Consider the following 15,083-nt stretch of genomic DNA (forward strand, 5'->3'; position numbering starts at 1 on the left):
GGTCCCCCCCTTCTTCTCTGGGCGCCGCCCCCGCCCCACGGCCTCCCGCCGGGCAAGTCCGGGCAGGGCCGGGTTAGCCGGGCGGTCTGTAGCAGGCGGGTCGCCTAGGAGAAGGGGGCAGGGCCGGGCAGGCCCCGCGGGCTCGGGCTCGGGCACCGGCCCCGGGCCCCGGGCCCGGAGGGGAGATGCGGGGGGCCCCGGCGCGGCCGCGCGGGCCTCGGGCCTTCGCGTCGAGCGCGCGGTACGTGGCGGCGGTGAAGGAGGACCTGGCCGAGTGGCTGGGGGGCCTCTACCCGCTGCACATCCACAAGGACAACTTCCTGGAAGTCCTGGCCACCGGACGGGTGCTGTGCCACCACGCCAACCACGTCACCCGCGTGGCCCGGGCCGGCCTCGCCCCCGGCCCCCCGGGCCCCGGCCGGCCCCGCCGCGGGGTCAGCTGCAACCTCGAGGCCCGGCCGGGCTCCTTCCAGGCCCGGGATAACGTCTCCAACTTCATCCGCTGGTGCCGGGAGGAGATGGGCATCCGAGGTAACGTGTGTGTGTGTGTGTGTGTGTGTCCCCCCCCCCCGGGATCGCACCACCCCAACACACACGCACACCGGTTGTGTCTCCCCCACCCCCGGCTCTGGCCCTCCCCCCAACACGCACACACGGTGGCACTGGGCCCCGGCCCTCTCCCACAGAAACAACCCCCCTCCGCCCCCCGGCTCTGGGCTGAGCTACCTGCCCCGCCGGCACATCCCTTCCTGGGGGAGCTCGGATGGCACGGGTCTGTCCCTCCGCGCCCTGGGCCCCACCGCCCCGACTGCCTCTGGGTGGCCGAGGGACAGGCCGGGGTCGCGACCCCACTAGGCCGCGCTTAAGCCCGCCCCCGCCCCCGCCCCCGCCCCGGCCTCCTCCAGGGCTCTTTCCTCGGGCCCCTTCTCCGGGTGCGGGGGTCGAGTTCAGAGTCCCTCCCCCCGGCCCACCAACGCCCCCCCTCCCCCCCCCCCGTCCAGCCCCGTCACCCCCGCCGACGGCAGGAAGTGGGGGGCGCGTACGGACCCTTGTAAGGGTCGGGGGACATCCGACGAGACGGCGCCCGCGCCCTTGAAGAATCCACGGTCCCGTCTGCCCCCCCCCGAGACACCGCCCCCCAACCCGTTTTCTCCCCGGACCCTTCTGGGGCTCGGCGGCCCCCGTCGGCAGGAAGGGCGCCCTCGGGTCTAACCTCGATCCCTCCCGCTGCGGACGCGGTCCCTCCCCGTCCTTGGGAGACCGGCGGCTTCTCCCCTCCTCCCCAGTCCTCCCCTCGACCGGCCGGGCGACCTCCCCCCCCCCCCGGCCGGGAGGGCGGCGGCGGGGGCGGGCGGGGGTCTGGGAGGGCTCCCCGGCCGGGCCCCCCGAGGAAGACCGTCCCTCCCCCTCGCCGTCCCAGCAGAGGTGCTGATGTTCGAGACGGAGGACCTGGTGCTGCGGAAGAACGAGAAGCACGTGGTGCTGTGCCTGCTGGAGCTGGCGCGGAAGGGGGCGCGTTTCGGGGTGGCCGCCCCCACCCTGGTGCAAATGGAGGCGGAGATCGAGATCGAGGAGGACCCGAGGCTCCGGCCGGACCCGTCCCCCGACGGATCCGCCCCGCGGGACCCCCCTCCGCTCCCGCCCTGCCGCTTCCGCAACCTGGACCAGATCGTGAGGGCCTCCCCCAGACCACGATAATAATAATAATAATAATATTAATAATGATGACGATGACGGTATCTGTCGAGCGCTTACTGAGCGCCGGGGCGGAGACAACAAATCCGGTCGGACACGGTCCGTGTCCCACACGGGGCTGTCGTTCCCCATCCCCGTTTTACCGACGAGGGAACCGAAGCGCTTTAGAGGCGGAGTGGCCCGCCCGAGGCCACAGAGCAGACGTGAGGCGGAGGTGGGATTAGCACCCACGTCCTCGGACTCCTAGACCGGGCCTCCGTCCGCTAGGCCGCGCTGCTCGTCCGTCTGCCGCCGGGCCCCACCCAGCCACCGCCACGGGGCGATCGAAGACCCCCCGGCCAACTAATCCTCTTGGGGGGCGGTTTGGGAAAGCCCCAGAGCGGGCCGAGGTGGGGGGCGGGGATGGGGGGGCGGTCTCGATGTCCACCCGTCCACCCCACCCCCCCAGGTCCGGAAGCTGGTGAGCCGCTGCACCTGCCCCGTCCGGTTCTCCGTGGTCAAGGTGTCGGAGGGGAAGTACCGCGTCGGGGACTCCGGCGCCCTCATCTTCGTCAGGGTGAGACCACCCCATCCCAAACTTCGGGGGGGGGGGTCCCCTTCCCCGCCCCCCGAGACGGGAGGAGGCCGCCCCGGGGCCCGAGCGGAAGAGGCCGAGGCCCCCCGTTGGTATTCGTTAAGCGCCAACTACGTGACGGGCCCCGTACTAAGCGCGGGGGTAGACGCGAGGTAGGTTGGACACGGTTCCCGTCCCACGTGGGGCTCCCGGCCTTAGTCCCCGTTTCAGAGATGAGGGGACTGAGGCACAGAGGAGGTGAAGCGACTTGCCCAAGGGCACCCGGCGGACGAGCGGCGGAGAACCCAGGGCCTTCCGACGCCCAGGCCCGGGCTCCGGCCATTAGACCGCGCCGCTCCTCTAGGGAAGAGGGCAGAGCCCGAGGGCCGGCGAGCAGACTGGTGTGGGGCCGCGGGGGAGGCGGAAGGTCTCCGCGGTCCTCGGCAGTATCCCAGAGGGCGGGGCCTTGGGGCAGATCCCCGCTCTGCACGTAGTAAGCGCTCGATAAATACCACTGAATGAACGAATCTGTGACCTTTGGACATTTGCCATTGGCCCCATCTCCTACCCGACGGCGCGTACGTACGGATCTTTAAATTGGATATCCTAAATAACTTACGCGTTCATATAGATAAGGGAAACAGCAAGGCGTAGCGGCTAGAGGAGGGGCCTGGTAGTCAGAGGGTCAAGGGTTCTAATCCCGCCTCCGCCACCTGTCCGCTGTGTGACCTCGGGCAAGTCACTCCCCTTCTCTACGCCTCAGTCACCTCATCTGTAAAACGGGGAATGCAAGACCGCGAGCCCTCTGCGGGACGGGGACTGTGTCCGACCCCATTGGCTTGTATCCACCCCAGCGCTTAGTACGGTGTCTGGCACATAGTAAGCGCTTAGCAGATACCACAGTAACAGTTGTCGTTCTTACATTAATGTCCGACTCCCCCTCTAGACTGTAAGTTCGTTGCGGGCGGGGAACGTGTCTGCTAATTCTGTTATAGCGTGCCCTCCGGAGCGTTCAGTACCGTGCTCTGCACGTAGTGAGCGCTCAGCGAGTACCGCTGATCGATAAATCGCTCCCCTCCCGCTCCCGCGGGGCGTGCCGTGGGTCAGCCGTGGGAGCGCGGGTGGGCGAGCGGGCCGGGGGTCCGGCCGACCCTTTCCCCCTCGCCCCCTGCAGATCCTGCGGAGTCACGTGATGGTGCGCGTGGGGGGCGGCTGGGACACCCTGGACCACTACCTGGACAAGCATGACCCCTGCCGCTGCACCTCCCTCTGTGAGTTCCCCTCCCTCGCCCCCGCCGCGCCTGAGTTCCGCCCTCCCCTCCGCCCGAGGTCGCCCCTCCTCCCCCGGCGGGGGGCCGGATGCTGGGGGGACAGGGGCATTGCGGAGAGGGCGCGGAAGGCCGCGTCGGAGCCAAGCGGATGAGCCGGGGACCCGGGGATCCCTTTCTCCGGGAGGAGCAGGGCCCACCCCGAAAGTGGAGTAGGGGGCGGGAGGACTGACCGGGGGGAAAAGGAAATACCCTCCCTGCCAGGGGATCCTTCCCCGACCCCAGGTTGGGGGAGATCAGCGCCCGGTACGGCGCCTGGAACACGGTAAGCGCTTAACAGATACCGTCATCATTATCATTATTCCCATGAGGGGCAGGGCCCACCCCCAAGGGTGGAGTCGGAGGACTGGCCGGGGGGAATGGAAAGGCCACCCCTCCGGGGCACCCCCGGCCCCGAAACTGGGGGAGACTCCCAAGAGGAGCAGGGCCCACCCCACGAGGTGGAGTAGGGGGCGGGAGGACTAAGGAGGAAGGAAAGACCACCCCCAGGGGACCCCCCAGCCCTGAACTCTGGGGAGCGGGGAGATTCCCCGGGGATACCGCGACCTGAGCTGATGCAATAGGGCATATCCGGCAGATGGCTCCCGGTGACCGGAGAGGGACGCTGGGGGCTCAACTAGAGGAGATCGTGATAATGATTACAATTACGGTATCTGTTGAGCGCTTGCTATACGCCAGGCACCGTTCTAAGCGCCGGGGTGGATACGAGTAAATGAGGTTGGACACGGGGCCCCGTCCCGAGCGGGGCTCGCACTCTCATCGCGGGCGGCGTGGTCGTCGCCGGGATTTAACGGGCGCCTAGGGCGGGCGAGGCGTCCCTGCCCCCAAAGGGGGCTCCGGGGCGAGCAGGGGGGCTTGGGGGGCGAGCGGGGGGCTGATTCGGCACCCCTTCCCCGGGTGGGAGGGGGCTCCGTTGACGGCAGCCCACAGAGCGCCCGCACCAGCCCAGCATGAGGTGGAGGTCCGCCGAGGGCCCGGGCCCGAGGGTCCCGCCGGACAGGGGCCGCCCACGGTCACCGTCCGCCGCGCTCAGAGCCCGCCGGCCCCGGTGGCCTGGGGCACCTACGTTCCCCGAGGCCTCGGCCTCCCACCCGCCGTCGCCGCCGTCTCCCCGTCCTCCCCCGACCCTCGAGGCCGTCGGCCCTCGAGGTCCCGAGAATCGCCCGGGCCCGGGACGGGCTCATCCTCCACCAGGTACCGGCGCCCGAACGGGGCGGGGGGCGGGTGGGCTCGACCCCTTCCCAACTTGGCTCCCTCTGCCGCGTGGAGGAGGACGGGGAAGCCCCCTCCCTTCTCCCCGGCTCCCCCGGCTCCCCGGACGGCGCCCGTCTGGCCGAGGGCCGGAGAAGGGGTCGGGTCAGGCACGTAGACGAGAGTCATTCTGGGATCGGAAGGATAATCGGGTGGATTCCCCGCCCCCCCGCCGCCTTCTGCCCGAGAGGGGCCGAGACTTGGGGCGGCTCTTTTCCCCGGGGTGGCCCCCGGTTCGGGAGTGTCCTTGGGTCCACACCTTGACTAGGAAATTCAGGGCAGTGAGAGGCAGAAAGGGTCACTGAAGGCGGGAGTCAGGGAGGGAGAGAGGAGAGTTAGGGGCGTTGGATGATCGGTGCTGGGTCGCCGGGGAAGAATCCACGGTCACCGGAGAGGGGAGAATCAGGGTTTCGGGTGAGACGCGCTGGGTCACGGAGGACAGACAGGGATGGAGAGAGGAGAGAGAGCTAGGGCGTTGGATGGCTCGTGCTGGATAATGAAAGTATCTGTCAAGCGCTTACTACGTGCCGGGCGCCGTTCTAAGCGCTGGGGTGGATACAAGCAAATCGGGGTGGCCACGGTCCCCGCCCCATGTCGGACTCACGATCTCGATCCCCATTTTACAGAGGGAACTGAGGCCCGGGGAAATGAAGTGACTCGCCCCGAGGTCACGCCGCAGGCAAGCGGCCTAGCCGGGATCAGAACCCTCTCCCCACCTTCAGGATAGGCCCTGCCGTTCCCGGAGGCGGGAGGCGGGGGAATGGCGGGGATGACCTTGTCTACCCGCCGTCCGGGCCCGGGACTTGGGGGATTTTTTTTGTTACAGGGAGAGGGGAAGACCCGCGACCCCGTCCCGGAAACCGCCGCCTCCCGAAGAGGGCCTCGCCGACCCCCCCGGTCCCTCGGCCCCGCAGCGCCCCTCCACCCGAACGGGCCGCGACCCGCAGCCGAGGTCGAGCCGGGCCCGGCCCCGCGCCGAGGCCGGGCCCTCCCAGTCCCGGGGCTGCGGGCAGAGAGACCCCCGGGGGGCTGCCTCGCCTCGTCCCCTCCGCCCCCCGAGTCCGACCGAGCCCCCTCCCCTCCGATCGGTCCTCCCGGGGGCCGGGCGAGGTTTCCGGGGCCAAGCGGAGGGGGCCGCGGCCCCTCTCCCCGGGGACCCCGGCCTCGCTCGGTCCCCCTCCCCGGGGGCCACCAAGCCCCCCAGTAGGTCCCCTACCCCCGGGCGGCCCCCTACCCCCCAGAGACCCCAAAGGCCGGCCTCGGCCCCTCGTCCCTCCTTGCCGGGGGAGGAGGAGGGCCCTCACCTCTCGGTCCCCCCGGTAACTCAGGGAGCCCCGGGGACCCCCCGGAGCGGGGTCTACGTGCCCGGCCCGGGGTCTCCGTACGATCTCGTGGTCCGGGAGCTGAGGAGGGGGCTGCCCCCGCTGTTGGCCGTAGCCCGGGCCCAGGAGGAGGGCAAGGGGAGGGACCGGGCCGGAGAGAGCGCGGTGAGCGGAGGGGTCTCCCGGGCGGGCCCCGGGCCCTCCTCGGCGAGCCCCGGCGCTTCCACGGGGCCGGGGCCTGGGCCGGGACCGGCTCCGGGCGAGGCCCGCCGGACCCTCCGCGAGCCCGAGCGCATCCCGTCCATCTACAAGCTGCAGCTGCGGCCCCGGGGCCGGCCCCGGCGGGACCATCGGGCCGGGAGGCGACCGTCGCGGATCCCGACCCCCGTGGGCTTCCGCCGGGGCGGGGGCCGCGGGGCCGGGGCCGCAGGCGGGAGGTCGGCCGCGCCGGGCAGCGGGGCCGGGGAGGCCGCCGTGCCCGAGAGCAGCGGGTCCGAGCCCGAGCCGGGGGCCGGGTCCCCAGCCGAGGACGAGGAGTCCTGGGTCTGAACCGGGGACCGGGCCCGGGGGCCTGACGTGGCCTTTACCACTGGACTGGGAGAGAGGGTCTTCCTTGGTCCTTACGTGTCCCCGTCCACCCACCGACCTCCCCCGGGGTCTGCCCAGAGGATGCCCTGCCCCTGCTCAGACGGGGCAGGACCCGATCTCTGAGCCCCGGCCCAGGCCCATCTGCCAGGGAGCAGATCCGCAGGCAGAGACCCCCCCCCCCACTTTTAATACGGGCCCCATCCGTTCCCCCAATTTCCCCTCGTAATAATAATAAACCTGGTATCTGTTAAGCGCTCACAGCGTGCCGGGCACCGCTCTAAGCGCCGGGGCACGGATAGAAGCGGATGGGGTCAGACGGTCCCCGTCCGACGTGGGGCTCACAGTCTCCACCCCCGTTTTACAGGTGAGGTCGCTGAGGCCCCGAGAAGTGAAGCGACTTGCCCGAGGTCACCCGGCAGACAAGTGGCGGAGCCGGGATCGGAACCCACGACCTTCGGGCTCCCGGGACCCCACGCTGCTTCCCCTTGACCCCCTCTGTATCCGGCTGACAGCGCCTTGGCAGGCAGGCTCCAGTGGCTACTTCACTTCTCCGAGCCCCAGTTACCTCATCTGCAAAATGGGGTCTCCACACCCGTTCTCCCTCCCGCTTAGACAGGGAGCGTGCGGGACCTGACCATCTCCGACCTTCCCCGGTTCTTAGTAGAGCGCTTGGCACGGACCGAGCTCTTAACGGAGGCCACGGCCAATGCCCTTCCCAGCCGAAACCGCAGCAGAACGGATTCGGGTCAGACCTCCCCCCCCACCCCCGCAGAGAGGGCGGGAAGGCCACGGACGCCGCTTCCCCGGAGGGGTCCCGAGCCGCCCAGCGGGGAGGGTCCCGGTGCGAATCCCAACGAGGAGACGGCGCGGGGCGGGGCGGGGAGGAGGCCGTGAGCCCACGGGTTTGAGGACTCGAACTTGGGGGTCCCGCCTCGGCCCCGGCCTTCTGGAAGAGAACAGAGGCCTCGGTACAGAAACGAGGGAAAACGTTCCCTGATTTTAATCCGACTCTCAATTACAGCGGGGTGCGGGCTCAGCGCACCCTCCCAGCCCCCCCGGGGCAGGAGAGCCAGGGGCGGGGGCGCGGGGGCAGGGGAGAAATCCAGTGGGATACATTCCGAAGGATCTTCCGGGGCCGGGGTCTCCCCGACGGCCCCAGGCCGGAGGCCGAGAGGGGGCGGCCCGGGTGGAGGGCACAGCGGTACCCGCAGGAGGCCGGGAGGGCGCGGGTCCCTCTGTGCACGCGCGGCTGCCCCCCCGGGCTTCCGGGACTACAGAGGTCCCAGCAGCCCAGTAGGAAAGGCCTCCTCCCAATCCACCCCTCGGCCGCCCGGGTGGAGCCGGGCAGGATCGGGCCGCCGCGAGGGACCCGCGGGCGGCCTGAGCTTCGGCAGGCCCTCGGCAGGGGACACGGCCTCTCACGGCCCTCCCCGGGGGTGGGGGTCGCTGGCGGGGGGTGGGGGGGGTGGGGGGGTCACAAGCCCTTGTGTTTGAGCCCCGAGCACTTTCACGGCGCTCACTCTTTCCTTCCCCCGGGAGCCCCGGGGCGGGCGAGGAAAAGAGGGAGTCTTCTCCCCCTTTCAGAGGCTCAGAGAAGGATAGCATCGTGGCCAAGGTCACAGAGCACACGGGGGGGCGGAGGGGCGGCCAGGGAGGGTGAGGACTCGGGAAAACCGACCCTAGAGCAAGGGAGCTGCCGGGAGGCCGCTCAACCCAGCAGGGAAGCTGAGGGACGGGGGGATGAGAAGGACTCCCCCCCCCAAGCCGGGGAAGAAACAGAACGGGGGAAAGGCCCCCTCCCCTGGGGGAGCCAATACCGCGCCCGCCCCGGGGCCCCCGCCGCCTCCATCCGTCAGCCCTTCGAGACAGCCGCCCGGCGAGGGCTACCGGGCGCCTCACCCTGGAAGCCGCGGCCCGGAGGGTCTTCCCCAGCCCCGCGTGGGGTCGATTTTTATCGGTGGGCCCGGCCTCCGAGCGTCGTCCGGTCTCCTCTCCCCCTCCCTCCGGGGCGGCCCCGGGGACCCCCGTCTCTGGCGTCACGGCGGGAGCGTTATCGCGAGCTCAAAATCGGTACAAAACGGACGGTGGTCGGCTCCGGCGACGAGAGGTAGAAGGCCGGCTGGGAGCCGGGAAAACGGGAGGCAGCGGGGTGAGGGACGGGGGGGGTCGAGGCCGGAGACTGGAGACCGGATTGGGGGGCGGGGGGCGAGGGGGGGGACGGGATGGGAAGGCAGGTGAGGCCCAGGGAGCCGCCCCTGCTGGTAGGCCCGGGAAACCCGGCCGGGGGGGGAGGGGGGGGACGAGGGGTGGGATTTCTGTGTTTTTGGCTCCATCTTCAAACTGTCTAAAAATAAAAAAATTAAAAACCCGGGCACTGTCGGGCCGAGGCTCCTCCCCCGGGGTCTCCGGCGGGGCGGGGGGTGGGCCGGGCCGTGGAGTTAAGGCTGGTGGGTGGGTTGGTTGTGTCGGTGGGGGGCGGCCGGGGAACGGGGTGGGCCGGGAGAGTCCCGACTTGGTCTTGGCCCCCTGACCCCGGGGGCCCGGGCGGGGGGTCGCCCGCCTCTCCCCGGGCTTCGCACGGGAGGGCGGGCCGGCGCCGGACGGGGAGGGGACGGGCGGACACGCCGAGGGCCAGACCCAGACGGACGCTCGACGGAAGAGCCGCACGGGAGGACGGACCCGAGGCGGGAGGGGCGGCCGGACACCGGGAGGGGAGCCCCGGGCCGGGGGGCCGGGGACGAGGGCGACCGCGGCCGGACCCGGGACGGAGACGGACACGCTGGGAAGGCACTGGGGGCCGGGGCGGGGGAGGAGGAGCGGGGAGGGGAGACTCCGTGGACCCACCGCCTCCGGAGCGGGACGGGGCGGGCTGCCCGGGGAAGACGAGCCGAGAGGACGTCGAGGTCGGGGTCTCTCCCTTCCTTCCCTCTCCGGGGCGGCCGGGGGGTCCCCCCCGCTCCCTCCACCCGCCCGGCCCCGCGGACGCCTCGGCCCCGCCCGGCGGCGCCCCTCTGACGGGGTCCCCCTCCCGCCGAGGGGCTGCGGGGGTCGGGCGCCATCTCCCCCGCCCGGCTCCTCCGGCGCGGGCCGGCCGCGGCCCGCGGGACGGTGGGGGCGGGACCTGACCTGGCAGAGCGGGCGCGGCCCGGCCCGTCGCCCGGCCCGGCGGGCCCGCGGGGAGAGTCACATGACGGTGCAGCGGTTGCGGCGCAGAGCCCCCTGGAAGCGCAGGGCGGCGTGCACGTGTTTGCAGCGGGCGCAGCCCACGCTCTTGAGCAGCTCGCTGAACAGCAGCAGGATGTGCCAGTTGTACTTGGCCGAGCACTCGACGTAGCCGCACTTCCAGGTCTTCTTCACCAGGTGGGAGACGTTCCAGCGCGGGATCACCCGGCCCCGCTGCAGGTCCCGCTTGTTGCCCACGATGATGATGGGGGTCTCCGAGGTGCCGACGACCCTGCGGCCGGCGGGGCCGGGGGCCGGGGCCGGGGGGCCGGGCCCGGGGCGGGACGGACGGGGAGGGAAGGGCAGACGGGTGAGGGTGGAGGCCCGAGACCGATCCCGCCGCCCGGCCCCCCCCGCTCTCTCCCGTGCCCGTCTTTCTTTTTCCCGAAGGTATCCGTCCGCGTGGGGCTCGAGGTCTCGATCCCCATTTTACGGAGGAGGGAACCGAGGCCCGGGGGATAACGATAATCACGACGGCACCCGTCGAGCGCCTGCTACGTACCGGCCGCCGTGCCGAGCGCCGGGCTGGACGCAAGCAAATCGAGCCGGACAAAGTCCCCGTCCCACGCGGGGCTCACGGTCTCGATCCCCGTTTTGTCATCATCATCGTCGTCGTCGTCGTGGTGTCGGTTAAGCGCCCACCACGCGCCAGGCGCCGGACCAGACGCCGGGGCGGCCCCGGGATAATCGGGTTGGACCGAGTCCCCGTCCCACAGAGGGCTCACGGTCTTAATTCCCCTTTTACGGAGGAGGGGACCGAGGCCCAGGGAAGCGACGCGACCCGGGCGAGGTCACGCAGCGGACCAACGGCGGAGCCGGGGTCGGAGGCCGGGGTCCTTCGGACTCCCAGGCCCGGGGCTCCGCCCGCCAGGCCGGGCCGCTCCCCGTGTCCAGCGGGCCCGCCGCCGCCCGCCCCCCCCCGGCCCGGGGCTCCGCGCCTCTCCTCTGCCCCCCGAGCCGCCCCCCGGCGTTGGGGGGGAAGCAGGCCCCGACCCCTCACCTCGTCTCCAGGATCTGCTGCCGGATGGTCTTGATGTACTCGAAGCTGTCGAAGCAGCAGATGTCATAGACCAAAATGTAGGCGTGGACGCTGCGCAGCCCCCGGCAGCAAGCGTCCGCCCACTCCTGAAACGGACGTGGCGGGGGGAGGGTCAGGGCGGACCCCCCCCCCCGCCCCGACCCCGGGCTCCCCTCCGCCGGGCCGGGAACCGGCACCCGCCCCGGCCGCCGGCCGCCTTCGGCCCCCCCCCGCCCCCCCCGGCCCCCGTCTCTCCCCCGGCGTCTAGTACGCTTCCCGGCCCGTAGGAAGCGCTTAACAAGCGTGACCTCGGGCCGGTCGCTTCACTTCTCCGGGTTCCCACCTCTGCAGAAGGGGGATGAAGGCTGTGAGCCCCACGTGGGATGGGGACCGCGTCCAATCCCATTCGCCCGGATCCGCGCCAGCCATCGGCACAGTGCTTCGCACACAGTAAGCGCTCGGTAAGTACGATGGAACGAACGGAGTACCGTTGAAAGGAAAAAAAAAAGCCGACGGGGGACGGGGGAAGGGGCCGCAGAGGGGGGAAGCGGAGGGGGATGGACGACGCGACCGGGTTTTGGAGCCCAGAGGAGGGGACGGAGCTCGTAGCCAGACGGTGCCAGGCGGGAGGATGGCACCGGGGGGGGTCGGGGGCTTGGGGCGTAGGGGCCGCGGAGGCTTCCCGCCCCTCCTCCTCCTAATAATAATAATAATAATAATCATAACTGCGGCATTTAAGCGCTCACTGGGTCTGCCAGGCACCGTTCTGAGCGCCGGGGCGCATCCGGGCAAATGGGACCGGACGGTCCCCGTCCCACCCGGGGCTCACGGTCTTCATCCCCCTTTCACGGACGAGGGAACCGAGGCCCAGGGAGGCGAAGCGACTTGCCCGAGATCACCCGGCGGACGGACGGCGGAGCCGGAATCGGAGCCCGGGTCCTCCGGACTCCCAGGCCCGGGCCCTACCCAGCAGGCCGCGCCGCTCCTTCCCGGCAGCGACCCGACCGCCCAGGCCGGGCCCCGCGTCCGGCACTTGGAGGGCCGGGGACGAGGCATTCATTCAGTCGAATCCGTCGAGCGCCCGACCGCGCGCAGGGCACCGTACTGAGCGTCCGGGAGAGGAAAAGAGACCGACCAACGGACGGGTCCCCGCCCGCGACGACCTCGCGGTCCAGAGACGAGCCCGCCGGGCGCCCGACCCCGTTCCGAGCGCCGGGGCGGAGACGCGTTAACCGGGCGGGACCCGGCTCGCGGTCCGAGCGGGGGGCACCCCCGCCTCACGGCCGAGGAGCCCGCGGCGCCAGCCGAAACGGGGACGGACCCCCGTCCCTCCCCCCCCCCCCCCCCCCCCGGCCGGCCCGCGGGGCGTCGCACCTGCAGGGTGTTGACGGGGAAGGCGGCGATGGGCGGGAAGTCGAGGATCTGCAGGTCGTGCACGTGGCCGTTCATGACGACGGCGGGCAGGTAGAGGCGGCGGGCGGTGGTGGGCGCGCAGGCCTCGCTGAACTCGTTGTAGAGGAACTGGCGCACGATGGCACTCTTGCCCACGCCTCGCGCCCCCAGCACGGCCACCCGGTAGGTGGCCACCATGCCGCCCGGCCCGGCCCGCCGCGTCCGCGCTGCCAGGAGGCCTCCCCGGCGGCATAGTCCAGGGCCGGCGAGGTCAGACCCGGGCCGCGACCATCTCCTCCTGCTCCGGACGGGTCCCGGCCCACCCTGCCGGGGCGACAGCGACACGGACGCGGCTCCCGCGGGGCCCGCCCGCCTCCGGCGGCCCCATCCTCCGGGCTCGGGGCCCGGCCTCCCTCGGCTCTCCCGTCCCCTTCCTCGGTCTCTCCTTCCCTCCCGGCCCCGGGCCCGGCCTCCGCCGGCTCTCCCGTCCCTTCCTCCGTCTCTCCTTCCCACCCGGCTCCGGGCCCGGCTTTCCCCATCTCTCCCGTCCCTTCCTCCGTCTCTCCTTCCCACCCGGCTCCGGGCCCGGCTTTCCCCATCTCTCCCGTCCCTTCCTCCGTCTCTCCTTCCCACCCGGCTCCGGGCCCGGCTTTCCCCATCTCTCCCGTCCCTTCCTCCGTCTCTCCTTCCCTCCCGGCTCCGGGCCCGGCCTCCCTCACCTCTCCCGTGCCTTCCTCCTCCGTCTCTCCTTCCCTCCCGGCTCCGGGCCCGGCCTCCGCCGGCTCTCCCGTCCCTTCCTCCCTCCGGCCTCCCGTCCCTCCCTCCTAACTCCGGGCCCGGCCTCCTCCAGTATTCCCATCCCTCCCGGCTCCGGGCCCGGCCTCCTCCGGCCTCCCATCCCTCCCTCCCGGCCCCGGGCCCGACCCCCGCGGGCCTCCGCACCGGTCCCGGTCCCCGCTCCGGCCTAGGGGCCGGGAGAGGGGGGTCGGCGGGGAGCGGGAGGCGCGCCGGGGGCGGGGGCGCCACGGAGGCCCGGGGAGGGCCCGGCCGGGCGGGCGAGGGTCCCCGGCCGGAGCCGAGGGAGGGAGGGAGGGAGGGAGGGAGGCTCTCTGCGGGTGGGCGAGGTGGGGGGGGGGGGTCCTCCCGGTGGGGCCGGGGGAGGGGAGGGGCGGCGGGGGGCACGTGGGCCCGGGCGGGCACGTGGGGAGCCCACCGGGGGGGGGGGGGCATCGCCGAGGCCTCGACTCACCCGGGGGTCCCGGCGTCCGGGGCTCCCTCCGCACGACGCTGGGGCCCGGAGGGGGAGGGGGAGGGGGCGGGGCGCGGCCGGGCCGGGATTCCGCCGGGTCCCCCGCTCGCCCGCCTTCCTCCCCCCCCCCCCAAAACCCACGGCCCCCCGATGAACCCCCCCCCCCCCCCCAGTGACCGTCACCTCGCCGCTGGACGATACGCGTCCTCGTCGCCGTCGAGCCCGGGCTCCATCCGTTGCCGGACGGTCAGCTGCGTGACCGTGGGCGAGTCGCTCCGCTTCTCTGCGCCGCGGTTCCCTCGCCTGTAGAATGGGGACGGGGACCGGGAGCCCCACGCGGGACAGCCCGATTCCCCCGTGTCCGGCGCTCGGCACAACAGTAAGCGCTTCGCGGATACCAACGTTGTTAAGGGTCCGTTCCGAGCGCTCGGTCCGGCGCTCCGCGCGTAACGGTGATAACGTCGGCATCCGTGAAGCGGGCGCCGGGGGTGACGCGGGGGAGTCGGGCCGCCCCACCTGGGGCTCCCGGTCTCGATCCCCATTTTACGGATGAGGGGAGCGAGGCACCGGGAGGCGGAGCGACCGGCCCGCGCCCACGCGGCCGACGGGCGGCGGGGCCGGGATTCGGACCCGTGACCTCCGACTCCGAAGCCCGGGCTCTTGCCACCGAGCCGCGCCGCTCCTCTGAAGCGGGCGCCCCGTGAGGGCGGTCGGGAGACCCGACGGCGTCCGTCGAGGGCCCGCCGGGCGGGAGACGGGGGGGTCGGACGGGGGGCCCGGGGGCTCCGGCCCCCTTTCCCGGACGAGGTCGCCGAGGCGGAGGGGAGGCCGGGTGACCGTCGACTCCCGAGCCCGGCCTCTTTCCGCCGGGCCCCACCGGGACGACGACGACGATCGCGACGACGGCGGCGACGGCGACGACGCTCCCCGGGTCACCCCGCGCCTCGGAGGAGGGCGACGGCGTGGGGTCGGCCGGAGGCGGCGCGGCCTGCCCGACGGCACCCCGGTCTGGGGGTCGGGGGGACCCGGGTTCCGATCCCGCCCTCGGCCCCCGTGCCGCTCTGACGTCGCTCCTCCGCGGCCTCGCCGGGAGAACGGGGATCGGACCGTGGGACGGTGACGGCGTCCCGCCCGATTGTCTCGTGGCTACCCCGGCGCTCGGAAGGGTCCCGGCCCGTAGCCGGCGCTCGACGAGTATCGCTATTATTAGGAAAGGCCCCGTTCCGCTCTCAATCTCCCCCCCCCCCCGTCTCGGGGGGGCTCTTCCCCGACTCCCCGGGGGCCGGTGAACGAGATCCGGAGGGGCTGGGGACCCGGGCCTCGACCTACCCGGACCCCCGGCCCGATTCCGACCCGAGGAGAAACCCGGGAGACCTGGGTTCCGGTCTCGGTTCCGCCCCTCGCCCGCCGCGAGCGCCCGGGCGAGTCGCTCGCCTCTCCGGGTCCGCGTTCGACGGGGATCCGA

The 15,083-nt window shown here is 72.4% G+C and overlaps 2 protein-coding genes across 2 annotated transcripts; one reads left to right on the plus strand and one right to left on the minus strand.

Moving 5' to 3' along the window:
• The first annotated feature begins 185 nt into the window (after positions 1-185).
• Positions 186-6,698, plus strand: GAS2L2 (growth arrest specific 2 like 2). Its single transcript, XM_039914532.1, has 7 exons — positions 186-531; positions 1,424-1,671; positions 2,144-2,251; positions 3,423-3,519; positions 4,500-4,770; positions 5,654-5,951; positions 6,156-6,698. The coding sequence occupies exons 1-7, from the start codon at positions 186-188 to the stop codon at positions 6,696-6,698; spliced, it is 1,911 nt and encodes a 636-aa protein (XP_039770466.1).
• A 3,141-nt stretch (positions 6,699-9,839) lies between these two features.
• Positions 9,840-13,666, minus strand: RASL10B (RAS like family 10 member B). Its single transcript, XM_029082360.1, has 4 exons — positions 13,619-13,666; positions 12,352-12,693; positions 10,960-11,084; positions 9,840-10,191 (listed from the first exon to the last, which is right to left on the minus strand). Exons 2-4 carry the CDS (start codon positions 12,565-12,567, stop codon positions 9,921-9,923), a joined length of 612 nt encoding a protein of 203 aa, XP_028938193.1. The 5' UTR covers positions 12,568-12,693; positions 13,619-13,666; the 3' UTR covers positions 9,840-9,920.
• Positions 13,667-15,083: the final 1,417 nt, after the last annotated feature.

Source organism: Ornithorhynchus anatinus, chromosome 17, assembly GCF_004115215.2.
Source record: "Ornithorhynchus anatinus isolate Pmale09 chromosome 17, mOrnAna1.pri.v4, whole genome shotgun sequence".
Lineage (NCBI taxonomy): Eukaryota > Metazoa > Chordata > Mammalia > Monotremata > Ornithorhynchidae > Ornithorhynchus > Ornithorhynchus anatinus.

Coding starts and splice junctions, on each gene's coding strand:
- GAS2L2 (XM_039914532.1), top strand. CDS start 186: ATGCGGGGGGCCCCGGCGCGGCCGCGCGGGCCTCGGGCCTTCGCGTCG. Junction 3,520..4,499: donor CTGCCGCTGCACCTCCCTCT/GTGAGTTCCCCT, acceptor CGTTGACGGCAG/CCCACAGAGCGCCCGCACCA. Junction 5,952..6,155: donor GGCGAGGTTTCCGGGGCCAA/GCGGAGGGGGCC, acceptor CCGGTAACTCAG/GGAGCCCCGGGGACCCCCCG.
- RASL10B (XM_029082360.1), bottom strand. CDS start 12,567: ATGGTGGCCACCTACCGGGTGGCCGTGCTGGGGGCGCGAGGCGTGGGC. Junction 11,085..12,351: donor TCCCCGTCAACACCCTGCAG/GTGCGACGCCCC, acceptor CGTCCGTTTCAG/GAGTGGGCGGACGCTTGCTG. Junction 10,192..10,959: donor CAGCAGATCCTGGAGACGAG/GTGAGGGGTCGG, acceptor CGCCGGCCGCAG/GGTCGTCGGCACCTCGGAGA.